Source organism: Numida meleagris, chromosome 26 (genome assembly GCF_002078875.1).
Source record: "Numida meleagris isolate 19003 breed g44 Domestic line chromosome 26, NumMel1.0, whole genome shotgun sequence".
Taxonomy (NCBI): domain Eukaryota; kingdom Metazoa; phylum Chordata; class Aves; order Galliformes; family Numididae; genus Numida; species Numida meleagris.
In genome coordinates this window covers 1,588,598-1,602,915 of record NC_034434.1, presented here as the reverse complement: position 1 = coordinate 1,602,915, position 14,318 = coordinate 1,588,598, and the positions used below count along the sequence as shown (strand labels likewise).

General features: G+C 52.8%; 1 protein-coding gene across 11 annotated transcripts in view; it reads right to left on the bottom strand.

The window, feature by feature from the left end:
- The window catches only part of TANC2 (tetratricopeptide repeat, ankyrin repeat and coiled-coil containing 2), a 193,032-nt gene that overhangs the window by 47,055 nt on the left and 131,659 nt on the right, over positions 1–14,318 (bottom strand). For all 11 annotated transcript variants that reach the window (XM_021377628.1, XM_021377631.1, XM_021377629.1 and 8 more), the window contains 2 exons: positions 11,580–11,861; positions 8,243–8,376 (listed from right to left, as the gene is read on the bottom strand). In XM_021377628.1, the coding sequence (XP_021233303.1) occupies positions 8,243–8,376; positions 11,580–11,861 (416 nt within the window). The remainder of the gene's footprint in view (positions 1–8,242; positions 8,377–11,579; positions 11,862–14,318) is intronic.

Here is a 14,318-nt window from a genome sequence, read left to right as displayed (position 1 = left end):
CACAGACCCGAAAATGAAGGCCCCTTCACTACGAGAGGGTCATTAACTTTATCCAGGAGCCTAACGAGCCACATCATGGACAAGGGGACAGAGCTGTCCTCGCAGGGAACGGTCAGCACTGAACGTGGGGACCTATTTCCTTCTTCTGGAATACACCTGCAGTTACAGCACAGTTCATGGGAACCTGTTACGTCCATTCCCAAAACTTGGGATGGAATTAATTAACAGCGTATTGACAACGCCTGAAAGATCAACACAGGGCTTAAGGGATGGATCTGAAGATGCACCGGTAAGCAGGGGGGACTTCAGAAAAGCCCTAAAGGAAAGGCACTACGACGCTCTCAGAAACACAACTGCACTATGTCACCCTGATGGTATTTATTCTCCGTGACATTTTCTCCATTTTCAGATCCAAAAGAGACTGCCAAAAGCGACGCTGCGAGCTGAACGTGGCGCTGGGAAGCAGGCTCCTCGCCTATCTCAGCGCTGGCTGCCAAGCAGCTCCTTCATCCCACCAACCCCCAAAGCTTTCGGAATGTCTCACTGCTCCACCTTGGGGAATCAGACCGGGTTTTACATGGAAAACCAAAGGAGGAGACCTCAAGATAACACGGGTTTGCTGTGGAAAGGGCTCAGACCTCTTTCTTCCTTCCTGAGAGCAGGTGAACGCCTTTAACACCACCTCCATTGCTCGGGGTACTCTGCTACGACACGGGAGATCACGGCCAGAGATCACATCCAGCTCCTACAGCTGAAATGAACGCTCCTTGGGCTGTGGACCTTTATTTCATAATGCTGGGACCTTTATTTCAGCCATCGCCTTTGGTAAATGCTGTTCGCCAAGGTAGAAGCTGAGAAGTTCCTTGCTCTAATCGCTGCCTCAGACACCGAGTATACGGTGCCTAGAAGGAATCCTACTGCAAAAGAAGGGGATTGCTGCAAAAGGTGGGAAAAGTAACACGTACATCAAGAGAACCATTCGATATACATGTTTATGCCATGTTTCTAAGGGCTGGGAATGCAATCTTGACAAGTTGAATGACTTCACACTGAGCAACCAGGGTGTGTGGTCGCTTCTATTAAACACCAAATCCGAAAGTTACATTTTCTCCCTTGCTTTCAAAAGAGCTTCCAAACAACTCACACTCGTACCGTGCATATTTCACCCCAAATCCTCCCCCGTTGCAGGAGGAGCAGGGGAACCCGGCAGCCAATGCTCCTCCACCATTGGCAAACGTGTAAAACTCTCCAAGTTGGGAAGGAGGCATCGCTTTGCGAGGGGCTTCACACCAAGGTGGGTGCTGAGGATGGAGCTCTGCATCTTTTGAACACAAATCTTCTGATTCCACTGCTCTGAATGGGATCTCTTAGCAAAAAGAAAGCAAACGAGGACTTGGTCTGCAAGGGCGACTTTCCTAAAATAATTTGGAGTCTAGCGAGTTGGCCACACACCAAAGACATACACTTAATCACGAGCTTTGAGGCATTTGTTGAATATTAATGATGTGTTACAGGGCTTGAGAAACACCAGACGCAGGGAACGCGTCATGGATATCAACACAACCCCACCGCCTCAACTCTCCCTTCCTCAGGACAGACACACTGACTCATCTTCCTAATTGCGAACGCAGAATCAAGAAGCAAATTATCCATCTACTCTTCAGGCGTTAAACCCAGAGAGCTTTCTGTCCCCACGTTTCCAACACCAGCCATGCTCTTCTCTCCACCGCAACATTTCCCACCTCTCCCTCTACCCAAACTCCCATACCCATCACAGCCTTGCCTCTGCCCTGCTTCGCTCCATCCTCACTCACCCTTTCCTGGACGCTGTGCTCGGTGTCCAACCCGGCCCAGCAGAAGCTGTCTGTCCTTCCTGCAGCTCTCCCTGCCCCTCAGCCCTGCACGCTGCTTGCTGGGGCTGCGCTCCCCATTTCAGCCGCGCTGTGCTGCACGGCTGTTTAGCTTTGCTTAACCCGAAGGGGATTTTGGTTCAGCTGAGAAAGAATTGCACACGATGAGGGAAAAAAAAAAAAAAAGGAGATTTCCTCATATAGATCAGATCTACGAGAACAGCTATTTGAAGAAAAGGACGGCATGTGTTAAAAGCAGTGCAGCTATTCCAAGAGTAACAGGAGATGCCATCAGAACAGGAGGGAGAGCTATGGGAAAGCAGCAGGAAGAGGGCAGAGAGGGCACAGAGCGGGGAAAATGAGGCACAGGAGGGACTGTGCATCACCTATAGAGCAACAGAGGAGAAAAGAGAGTGAGGTGGGTGAGGGAGAAGAGGGGAGAGCTTTGGGGACAGGCCAGGAGCAGGAACACGGGGCTGGGAGGGCAGCACGCTTCCAAGGAGAAAGGGGCTGAGATGGCTCAGGGGAAACAAAGTTATTTTTACTTAATAGGACAGGCCAATTTGAAGCAGCTCTCTGGCACCATTTGTGCCGAGTAATATCCTCCCTGTCAGAAGCCTTCCTCTGCCATCAGCTCCGCTCCCCCTGCCTCAGCTCCTTCCTTACGGTACCTCCACCCTCCTCCAGCCCCAGCACCTGAAAGGACAAACCTCATTCCCCTGCACCCACAGCAACCCCCCCACCCCTCCCCAGGCCCCCCCTGCTCCCAGCCAACCGCTTCAGCACTGCGTTCTGCCCCTAACGAGACTGATCTCCTTCTGACCCATACAAAACAGCTTCGAGCCAACGCAGCGTGCTGCTTTCACCTGCCGCTCACAACGCTGCTTGTCACCGTGTCCATGGCCGTGTTTTATCCACTGCACGTGACCGTGCGTGGCTGGGGTGACCCAGTTAATCGGGAACGCTCATTACTTCTACAGAGCTGAGCGTGCCAGCAAAATGCCCTCTGCAACTCATTAGTGTCGCAGGGCACCGCGGCTCAGAGGAACGAATCCTTCCACCTCTGCACGAGGTGGGAGGGCTCCTCTCTTCCCATACGCCCGCAGCAATGGCAGCGATGCTCTGGCTGACGGCTGGAAGGGTGGGGAAGGAAGCCAGCACCGTGCTCAGCATCAGCAGAGCGAGCTATGCGATGAAAGCGTGGCTCCTTGCGTATGGGGTGATCCATCAGTGCTGCGCTGCCTTTCAGGCTCATTTGTTTAAGTGCCTCTACCAGAAGCCAGCAGCCAGAAACCCAGCGAAGAAGAAAGGACAACACCCTTGGGGACGGTGGGGAAGTGATCCTCACCAGAGTGGATGTGGCCACGCTTCTCCCCCCGAGCTGAACCCATTGCACCGCGGCTGTCACCCCTCGCTGGGATGCAGAGGTCACTGGGACGTGGCTCTGTGCTGCTCAGGACTCTTCCTGCTGAGCTGAAGCAGCGGTGAGGTCCTGCTCCAGCTGAACATAACCCAGGAACATCTGGGGATGGGGAAGCTGCACCGCAGCGGCTGAGCCATGCCTCTCACCCACCCCGCTCAGAGGAAGTGAAGTTTGAACGTAATGCAGTGGAGGAAAGAGTGAAAAAATAGGAAGAAAAAGGTACAGAACAGCAGAGGTGCGGAGCGCATCTTGGATTTAAAAGCCTCGCCGATTCACTTTGCAGTTGCTCTGTGCTATCAGGCAACATGTTCACCAGCACTGAGGAACCCAGATGAGTTAAAGAGTGACACAGAGCTCTGCTCTGCTGTGCTCAGCTCACCAGAACGCTGCTGTGCATCCCTGCAGAAGGAGCCCAGCCTGGGCTGTCTCCTTGGCAGCTGTTCCTCGGCAGAGGGCTGCCTTCAAATACATTCAGCAGCCCTGTAAACGTATTTCCATAATGCGTGCATGTATGTTAAAACAAAAGGCCAAGCAAGCACGCTGCCAGGAACGCTCGTGTTTCATGTGCAAGTGTCAGGGTGGGTGCTGCAAGTGGAGAAGCTTTGCTCATGGCTTCTGAGAGTCTGCCAGATCCGCCAAGACAAATCCTCCCCATCCTCCCTCCCTCTGCAAGGCACAGAGTGCTGCAGAGGGCAGGGAGGAGTGGAGGTGGAAGAGGAGCAGCCCACGCCTGCCCATGGCCGGGGGATGTCCATGGCTTCGCTGCCTCTGCTTCTCTGGGGCTGGAGGGGAAGAAGGGCTTTGTGCCAGCTCGGTTCCCAGCAAGGGGATGGGCGCTACCTTTAAAAAATACACTTGGAAATTGATTGACAGAAATCTCCGCTAGGAAGCAAGTAATGTCGCCATGTATTTCACATTGCTACGACGTGGGAGGCGAGTCGTCTTGCTCTCGGTGCTCCATGCTTCCTGGTGCACTTCTCCATCCCTCTCCAAGCAGCAGCGCCCAACACAACGCCAGCCGCAGCCTGCAACGCGGCCCTGGGATGACAGCAGGACTCGGAGCTTTCCCTTTCAAAACCATGCTCCCTAAGCACTCCCTGTGAGCTGGCAGAGCAGAGCAGTCCCACCAGCACACAAAGCATTGCTGCACTTCCAGCATTTTCTGCACGAATCCCTCAGGGCGGTGATCGTGCTGCTCCCACTTACGGCATCTCAGGAAGACGGAGCGGTAGGAGGAGAAGCGACAAAAGGAACAGAGCAATCTCAGTTTTAAGCTCCTCGTTTTCTTTCATTCTTTCAAGAGAAACTGCTGCAGCCCCCGGAGCGCATCCGACCCTTCCTACCACGACTGCTGATCTCACAACAAAAGGACCCATCCCTGATCCAAGGGAGGGCAGAGACACCCACACCCAACGGCTCCCACCAGGGCTGGGAGGGACAGGACTTTGCCTGCTGCTTGTGATGGCTTTTTTCCTCCTAGGAACCATTGGCAAGAACTTCCAATGACCCCGAATGAGTCGGGGTCCGCTTGTTTCCCAGGGCAGGGTGGAAACCACCCAGTACTGGTTTTCTCCATCAGTTCCTCCCTAAGGATTTTGCTCCTCCATTAGTTTGCTGGTGAACATCGAACCTGAGGACACGACAAAATAATGCTCTTCTCCAGGGTGGCAAGGAGGCAGAGAGGAGCCCGAGCAGTGCTCCTGCTGGCGGGCTGCACCCACTTCTTGTCCACATGAATCATTTGTTCACCTCCGACAACGAGAGCCACAGGCAACCCTCACCCCAAAGAACCCGGTGCGTGAAGAGCAGACAGCCAAGACCCACCCTGGGCGATCCAAGAGGAAAAAGCAATGGTTCACCTTTCATTTCTGCCACCAGCAATGCACAGCCCCCGAGTTTGGGGTAGGTGAACCTTCTGCCTCCTGAAATGGGAGTGATCCCCTTTATAACAACCTGCATTTCTCTAGCACGATGACCACTGTGCAACCTGGGATCGCCCCTCTCTGCTCAGTGCAAGCCAAGGATGGGTGCGTGCACACAGCGTTGTCCATCCCGTCACATAAGGTTTATATCTCCTAAAACACTCCTGCTGATTGCAGTGGCCTGTCACAGCACTTTCTTTTCCCCTTCAATTCCGACCCATGCAACTACAGAACCTGTGCCCAAGAACCATTCTTCCAGCAGACCAACCTAAGGGTCACTTCCTTCTCCAGCCAGCGGAACAACGAGTGCTTGAAGCAGGCTGCCAGGAATCAGCATCTCATTCCTCAGCTACTGATGCAGGAACATGCTCCGCTCTCCCTTTCTCCTGAACCAAAGGATTTCCCCTTTTCTTTTTCAGATGAGGCTCCAGGCACAGAGTTAAGCTTAGTGATGTGAGGGTTTTCCTGCCCTGCCTATAGGAGCACGTGGCCTCAGACCCTCAGATTCCTTTAACCACTACGCAGCACTACTGCCGACCGAGACCATTAGGGCTGTTTGCTCTATTTCAGATTTCAGCACCTTCAAAGCCTCAAGCAACCAACACATGTTCATGATTTCTCAAAGGCAACTTAGACACGTGTGACCGGGTTTCCAACCGAGGGGATCGCACGCAGAACAAAGAGCTCAGAACTGTTAGTTTAATGGATTTTCAATTACGTTGCCAGGTCAGTAATCCTTTTTCTCCCGGTGTCACTCAGAGACTTCAAAACCTGCGGCTGGGGAGGAGCAGGCAGCATTTGTTTGATCTGGGAGGACATCACACAGCACTGCTCCTTCTGAGCAAATCCATTTATCTGCTGCTGACAGCGCACATCCATCAGTGGTGGTGCTGAGCTCCGCTCCAGATGTTGCCAGGAGCGCACCACGACGTCCGCCCGTCCCTTTGCCAAACACCCTAACCCCATTTCATTTGCCTTTATTTCCCTTCCTGAGGCTTGCTAATCCATCAGCCTTCCTGCCTGTGACACGCTGTGCTGCTCTGATGCAATAAAACCAGAATTGCTGCTTTTGGTATGGAACCGAAACGTGGAAGGTGAGAGAAACCAAACCCCAAAGCCTGCTATCCTTTCAGTAAAACATCTGTCTGAGATACAGTGCGATGCTTTGAAGCAGGATCTGAACACATGCTGAATTGCAGTGGCTCTATACAAGCCTGTCCAGGGGAGGGGGTTGGAGCTCAGTGACCTTCAAGGTCCCTTCCAACCAAAGCCACTCGATGACTCTGTGCTGCTCAAGCACAACCTGGAAGACAACCAATCGCTCCTTATATATCCTTCCCAACATCAGACACCCAAGGATGGTTGGCTGCACGGATCACTTCTCTATCAGTAATAGGGCAGCGGAGCAGGCAGAGGAGATGCTCATCTCCATGGACCCCACTGTGGCCCAGGGCAGCGCTGGGAATGGACCCGAAGTCCCCAGCCACCTGCTCAGTGCCACAGAGCTTCCCAAGTTCCTGCGTGCTGTGCCAGCCACCCCAGCACAAGAAGCCATTCCCGGAACCCCCAGGTCAGCTCATCAGCCCTGGCTTCCATCTGCTCAGGGTGGCCTCACGTCGGAAGCAGCAGCCGTTATTTCTGGAATCTGCCTGCGTTTCCAGTAGTGGAGATTGATCAGGAGATGAAGAATCAGAGCGAAACGCCGCAGTCCTGCAGCGAGCACCGGAGGTGGCACATCTCCGCGACTCACTGGTTATGTTTGGACACAAAACAGAGGATTTGTTCCACAAAAAACCTTTGGCTATGGGATGAACGGGGCCTCCACACCCCTTCCTAAAGGGGTGTGGGCCAAGCTATTTTTACTTTACCCTTTGGCTGTGAAGATTGTTTCTTACTCTTTTAAGCAGTGACGCGAGATGCAAAAAAGCTTCGGTGCATCTTCTGCGCTCTGGCTATGACACACAGCTTGAAAAAGCCGTGTCCTCACCTTTTTCAGTAGGAAACCAGAGCTAAAACTGTACCCATTTATCAGTTACAGATCCAGCAGGATTACTGAAGCACTCAGGGGAAGAAAGTCTGGACGGATTATGTGCTTGAGGCAGAGATAACACATGCTACTGCCTTCCTGGCAGGCTGTAATGCTGAAGATTGACAAGAAGCACGGTGACTAACACGCTCCGAACGAAAGCAGAGCTGGCCGCTGCATTCCTTTCAAGAGCTCCATGTGGACGAGGAGAATATCAAGTCCCAGTATTTATTTACGCAGCTATCGCACACCCTCTGCCTTTGCCATCTGGGTGCAGCAGAAAGCAGACGGGACAAGAAAGCCAAGCGAAACACGTCCCGGCGGTAACGGAGAACAAAGACTTTGCTCGGTATTTTCCTCTCCAAAGGGGAACAGGCAACAGGAAAGCATCAACTGCTCACGTCCTCTGAACCCTGGGGGAGGAGCAGGCCCCTCGGATTTCACAGCAACACAACGGCACCTTCCCACCATCACAAAACAGGGCTAAATCTCAGGACCGTGATGGAACTCGAGCTGCAAAGCCCACCCATGCTAAGAAACACCGCTACGTACGACCCGCTCTTATCAGAACAGCAAAGCATTTGCGTATTGCTCAAGAAGGGCTGCGATCTGTTTCGCATCCGTATGCACCACACGCAGCCTGCTCCTTCACCGCTGTTTGAAACCCACTCCTTCCAAAGGGGAGCACTGCCCACCGAGCAATCTGCTTTCCTCTGCTGAAGAAAAGCCACGGTAATTCTGGCAGCTGTGCCATCCCATAATGCATCCAATACTGGATGGAAAAGATAAAAGTCTCAGAGTTACAAGCGGGTGTATTTGATGCAATGGAGTTCCCTTCTACAGAACTAACTGAGGGTAACAAAACTCCTCCTGCGAGTTCTTCCTCTCTGCTCTCCCAGCACGCATTTGAATGCGCGCAGTTCCCAGCTCCCAGAGCGATGCAGGACAGCACAGCTTCCAAGAGACCCCACGCCAACAGACAGGTTCCTGAGGCCTGCAGACATCCCAAACATTGCCATACCTGGGAAGCAAGTCTCCTCATGGCCTCCTCCTGGCGCCGGCGCATCTCGGGCGTCCCCGGGCAGCTCCCGCTGGCGATGGAGGAGTGAGCAGAAGGCGGCTGGGTTAAGGGCAGCTCTCTGTTTGCATCCACATCTGTCCCAAGGAAAGAGGTTAGGAACTGCTGAGGGATGAGCACGGCCAACAGACACCACCCGCTATGCTGGCACTTCCCAGCAGTCTGCTCCTGGCAGTGCTACCTTCCACCAATGCCCTGCTCAGCACTATGGGCAACGGGAGAAGGTGACAACTCCAGGCAGGACAGAGCTCCTGGGGAGCTTTCTTTTGGAGGCTCGAGGGGAAGGACCAAGCTCATCTTCCCCACTGGAACTTGGACCTAAATCAAAATCACTGAGTAAACTGCCCAAGAACTGGGTGAATAGCACATGCATGGAAGTGTGCTCTACCTTTGAGTTTGGGCTATCTCAGAGCAGTCCCTGCTCTGCACTTCTGCTAACAGCTCTTCCTTCGTTACGACCCATCACTCCTTCATTTAGTTCTGGGTCTTCCTTCAATGGAGGCAGACATTTTTTCTGAATGATGTGCCAGTTTTACAGCATATAAGAACGGCGTGCTAGAGCCAGCGTTTCCATCTGAAGGCCACCAGTGCTATCAGAGGGAGAGAAGCAGGAGCAGCACCACGTTCTGGACAAGGCTTGCAAGCAAACAATGAATTACACTGGAATCATCGCTGCCAGATGTGAACTGCTTTCTATTGCATTTTAGCCATTTCTATTGCATTTTAGCCATTTCTATTGCATTTTAGCCAAGCAGAACTCAGCTTTACCAGCACACCAGTCCACTCACCTGGCCTTTGTGGTCAACATTTCCAAAACACTAATTGTTGCACTCACAGGTACTCAAATAGAGTATCACCAAATGACATTAAGTGACGCAGAACGTGGTGATGCCTCATTACTGATTTATTTATTGTAGGAATGCTTTAAAAGCAGCAGTCTGAAGTGTAGACTGTGCTGGCAGAGGACTGGCCTGGCTGGCTTGCTGCAATGCACCCTTGAGTTCAACTGAAATCATAATGGAAACAATGACCCACATAATAGCAAACAACGAAGGAGGACGGCTGCTGCCTCCACAATTGAATTCTGTGCAAGCAAAGATGCACAACCTCGATTTTGAGCACGCAGCTCTACCTTTGCCTGCACTGCTTTTCCAAGCCAGGAATTAATGGTATGAGGCTGCATTTTTTCCAGTTTGCTAATGCTGATAACAACTGCTGCAGTACAGTCAGGGCACCCAATTAGCACTGATTGCTAAACATAGATGTTACAGAGCGTTACAGACTTGTTTCAGCCTGCGAAATCTGTAGAGCAGTTATTATCTTCTAGAGCTACGCTGAGGCTTGTGGAGGCTTCAGGAAATAAAGCCCATCAGCTGAGTGATTCTAAAGCCCTCACCCCAGTAACTGACACCAAGGAATCACTCAGCTTTAACCTCATGGGCACACCTGAGTGTGAACTCAAGGGCTGCATTGGGTGAGCAAGGATCTCTGCCCTCTGCTCATGGGTGCTTTCTCATTTCACCCAACCTCACTTCCAGTTTGGCAACAGTGAAGTACAGTACAGTCTTGTAATCCCCACAATCCTTCCCAGCAGACTGAGGAGACATGCAGCTGGTGCTCTGCTCTGGTGTGGTTAAAATATAGAAACAAGGCCTGCCGTTCACCCCGCACTGCTGGGTTAGCGCTGACAAGTGACACTACTCAACACGGCACCGAGCGGTGACACTTCAGATATTTCTCCACGGCTCAGAGCAGTGGATTCCAGTGAACAGATTTAACTGCAGTGTCTCTGAGATACAGTGACCTAGATCCTTGAAGATACCGTTACGTACATAACCTGGTATTTTCAGTCCTGTCTTATTCACTTACTGGGAGCGGAGTGGTTGGAAAATGCTGCCACCCCCAACTGCAACGCAATGGGGCAGAGTGATGGGAACTGGAGGGGACCAGGAGGCAGAGCAGCCCCAGCTGCCAAACCCACATGGGCTGTGACCCACCCTGGGCTTCTACACTAGGACACACTGAGTCTGTACAGGAAAGGAGGAGGGCAACAAAGTCGCAGAATGGCTTGGCTTGGAAGGGCCCTCAAGGATCATCAAGATCCAACCCCCCTGCCACAGCAGGGCCACCAACCTCCAGTTCTGGGAGTGGACCCGGTTGCCCAGGGCCTCGTCCAACCCGGTCTCAAAGAAAATCATAGAATCATAGAAGTCTTGGGCTGGAAGGGCCCTCAAGGATCATCAGGCTCCAATCCCCTGCTGCAGGCAGGGCTGCCAACCTCCACATCTAATACTAGAGCAGGCTGCCCAGGGCTCCATCCAGTCTGGCCTTGAACACCTCCAGGGACGGGGCATCCACAGCCTCTCTGGGCAGCCTGTTCCAGCACCTCACTGCTCTCTTGGTAAAGAACTTCCCCCTGATATCCAACCTAAATCTTCCCTCCTTCAACTTAAAATCATTCCCCCTTGTCCTGCCATTATCTACCCTTGTGAAGAGCTGACTGCCCTCTTGTTTGTAGGCTCCCTCTAGGTACTGGAAGGCTGCAATGAGGTTTCCTTGCAGCCTTCTCTTCTCCAGGCTGAACAAGCCCAGCTCCCTCAGCTTGCCTTGTAGGGGAGGTGCTCCATCCTCTGCTCATCTTGGTGGCCCTTCTCTGGACCCTCTCTAACAGCTCCCTGTCTTTCTTGTATTGGGGGGCCCAGACCTGGATGCAGTACTCCAGATGGGACCTCACAAGGGCAAAGTACAGAGGGACAATCCCCTCTGTGTCCCTGCTGCCACCCCTCTTCTGATGGAGTCCAGGATCCCATTTGCTTTCCGAGCTGCAAGAGCACACTGCTGACTCACGGTCAGTTTTTCATCCACCAGGACCCCCAGGTCCTTCTCTGCAGGGCTACTCTCAAGGATTGCTCCTCCCAGCCTGTGTATATATGCCTGGGATTCCTCCAGCCCAAGTGCAAAACCTTGCACTTTGCTGTGCTGAACAGCCAAGCCCTTGGGGAGGACCTGTAATTACAGAATATTCACACATAGCGTCGGAGTCTTTCTGATGGGAGAAAATCCGCGACGTTTCTAAGCCAGGGAAAGGAGAGAGAGCTATTCTGACCCTTCACCAAGTAGATCTGGATCCCAAGTAGCACAAACATTCCTGTCAGCTGCTTCCTTTGCTCTGCAACAGAGACTAAACTGAAGGAGAACGGGGTCTTTTAAGCTAAAAACATCACAGAAGTGGATGGACGAGGGCTCCAGGCTTCGAAGCGCCGCGCCGTGCCACACTTACGTTTGGGCGAGGCGTGCGGGCTGTCGGATGCGATCTGCCTCATCCGAGTGCCGTGGCAGCTGAGCGCGACCAGCCTGGAGATGATGGCCGTCTTCCCAAAGCCGATGTTCCCCACGATCACCACGCCGCGGTTGACGCTGGCGTTGGAGCTCTGCAGCTGCGCGTCGATCTCGTGGAACACCCAATCCCGGCCCACGAAGACGGACTCGGTGGTGATGCTGGGGACCTCGAAGAGCAGCGGCTTCAGGGAGATGTCGGGAGGTCGGTAGGGTGCGAAGCGCACTGCGAGCAAACACCGGGAGAGAACGGAGTGTTAACGCTAACCGAGCACAACTACTGACCTGAACATCCGACCCGAACGCTGTTGGCCATCTTTTCATTGGATGAGGTAAAAACATCATAGAATCATAGAACTAGCTAGGTTGGAAAAGACCTACAAGATCATCCAGTCCAACCATCCACCGACCACCAATAACCCCACTAACCCACGTCTCTCAACGCTGTATCTAAATGTTTCTTGAACTCTGCCAGGACGGTGACTCAACCACGTCCCTGAGCCCATTCCAGCGCCTGACCACTCTTTCAGAAAAGTAGTGTTTCCTAATGTCCAGCCTAAATCTCCCCTGGCGCAACTTGAGGCCATTTCCCCTCATCCTGTCACTAGTTACAAGAGAGAAGAGGCCGACCCCCAGCTCACTACAACCTCCCTTCAGGGAGTTATAGAGAGCCATGAGGTCCCCCCTGAGCCTCCTCTTCTTCAGACTGAACAACCCCAGCTCCCTCAGCCGCTCCTCATAAGTCCTGTGCTCCAGACCCCTCACCAGCTTCGTTGCCCTCCTCTGAACATGCTCCAGGGCCTCAATGTCTTTTTTACAGTGAGGGGCCCAAAACTGGACACAGTATCGAGGTGGGGCCTCACCAGGGCTGAGTACACAGGGACAATGACTTCCCTGCTCCTCCTGGCAACAAGATGGTAAGCTGGTTTATTACCCGTGGGTTTGTTGTACTACCAGTATTGGCTCCTCCACAGTTCTCCATCCAAGGAGCTCAGGCAGTTTGACAGCAGGAAGCAGTGTACGGGTGGGGAAAGCGGAGCTGGAGAAAGGAAACCCCACGTTCCAGGGCACCACGAGTGAAGGCACTGCAACAGGGCACCAAGTTTTGTGGGAGCTGCCCTTCCATGGACACGGCACCCGCTCAGCACAGCAGCACAGAGACGTCCCCGAGGCGTCAGATCAACCTCAGCAATGCTGCTTCACCCCTTCCATGATAACAGGATTTTCCCACGTGGCAATTAGAACATTTTCTTTTTTCACGATGCAAATAACCAAATGCAACTCAATCTCCCCGTGCAGAAAACGTTTTAAAAATGCATACTGATTTCCAACCTCCTTGCCACGATGGGGTGTTCTTCCCCATCTGTAGCACTGGTAAGTGGCGCAATTAATTAAAGCTGCACCATTCAACCTAAATACAAATACAGCTAACGTCCTATCTTACTACAGAACAAACTTCCTCCCCACTCCTGCACCGGTCCTATGTTATCTCATAGCAGCAGATCTACCTGCTGTACTCCAGGCAATGTGCTCTCCCAGCTGTGGCTGCTCATGGCTTGGAGCAGGAGCCTGATGAAACTGACCTATGGTAGGGACCCTGCTTCAGCAGAGGGTTGGACCCAGTGACCTCCTGAGGTCCCTTCCAACCCCTGCAGTTCTGTGACTGTCTCAGTTTACCCGTACGTGAGTGCATTTTTGCTTCAGATGGGAGATGCAAAAGCAAATCCTAGCAGCACTGCAGGCACCCTGACGTTAGCAAGGAGAGCAGGAAGCAGCCCCGACCCATCACGCACGCTGTGCACAGCCAACAGCCAGAAATGCAGAAGCTGGCTGGGCTCATTTTCCCATTTCTGTATGCAAGCTCATCTTTTGAAAAGGTCCTCAGAGCCTAGCAGGGGGAGGGAGGAGAAATTCAAGTGCATCCCCTTGGCAATCAAGGGAAAATCAGAAGCGTTTGTGGGTTAATTAATTCCTCTGAAGGTAATGAAAGAGGGCTACAAATGGCTTCAATGCATCCGGAATCTTTTCATCTCTATTTAAAAGAGGCACGAAGCACCAAAAAAGCAGCCTGCTATATTTTCCTTTTACCTAACAACTTGGCCGTTGCTGGAGTTTGTTTCCATGATGAAATTAATACCCTCATTTGTTTCTCGAGATGCTATGGGCTGCCAGAGTCAGGGCAGCCGGGGACAGTGCCCTCAGATCTGCATCCTGGAACTCCCTTCTTCGTGGCTTCCTGCCCACGCCAGGCTGCAGCACCTCTCTCAGCCTCGATAACTAGAACTATGTGATGTCAAGAAGAAAAATAAATGACAGCCTGCTGGAACGTGAAATACCCGGGATGGGGATGGACACATGTAAGGGCCACCCAGATGTTAGCAGCAGCGTGGAAGAGGCAGCGATGGGGATGCCAGCTGTCGCCCTGCCCTCCCTTCCAGCCCCAGCAGGGAGGCACAGGGCTGCTCCCCAGGACCCTCTGCCCCCCAGGACCCTCTGCCCCCCTGCTCTGCACTGCTGCTGTGAGTCAAAACCACAAAGCCATCCCCAGTCAGAAACACAGCTTGCCTGGAATGCCAGCCCATGGCGGGGGGGTTGGAACCAGCTGATCTTTAAGGTCAACCCAACCACTCCATGGTTCCACGTTGTCCCCTCCCTGCGACGCTCTGGATCCCAAAGACATGGG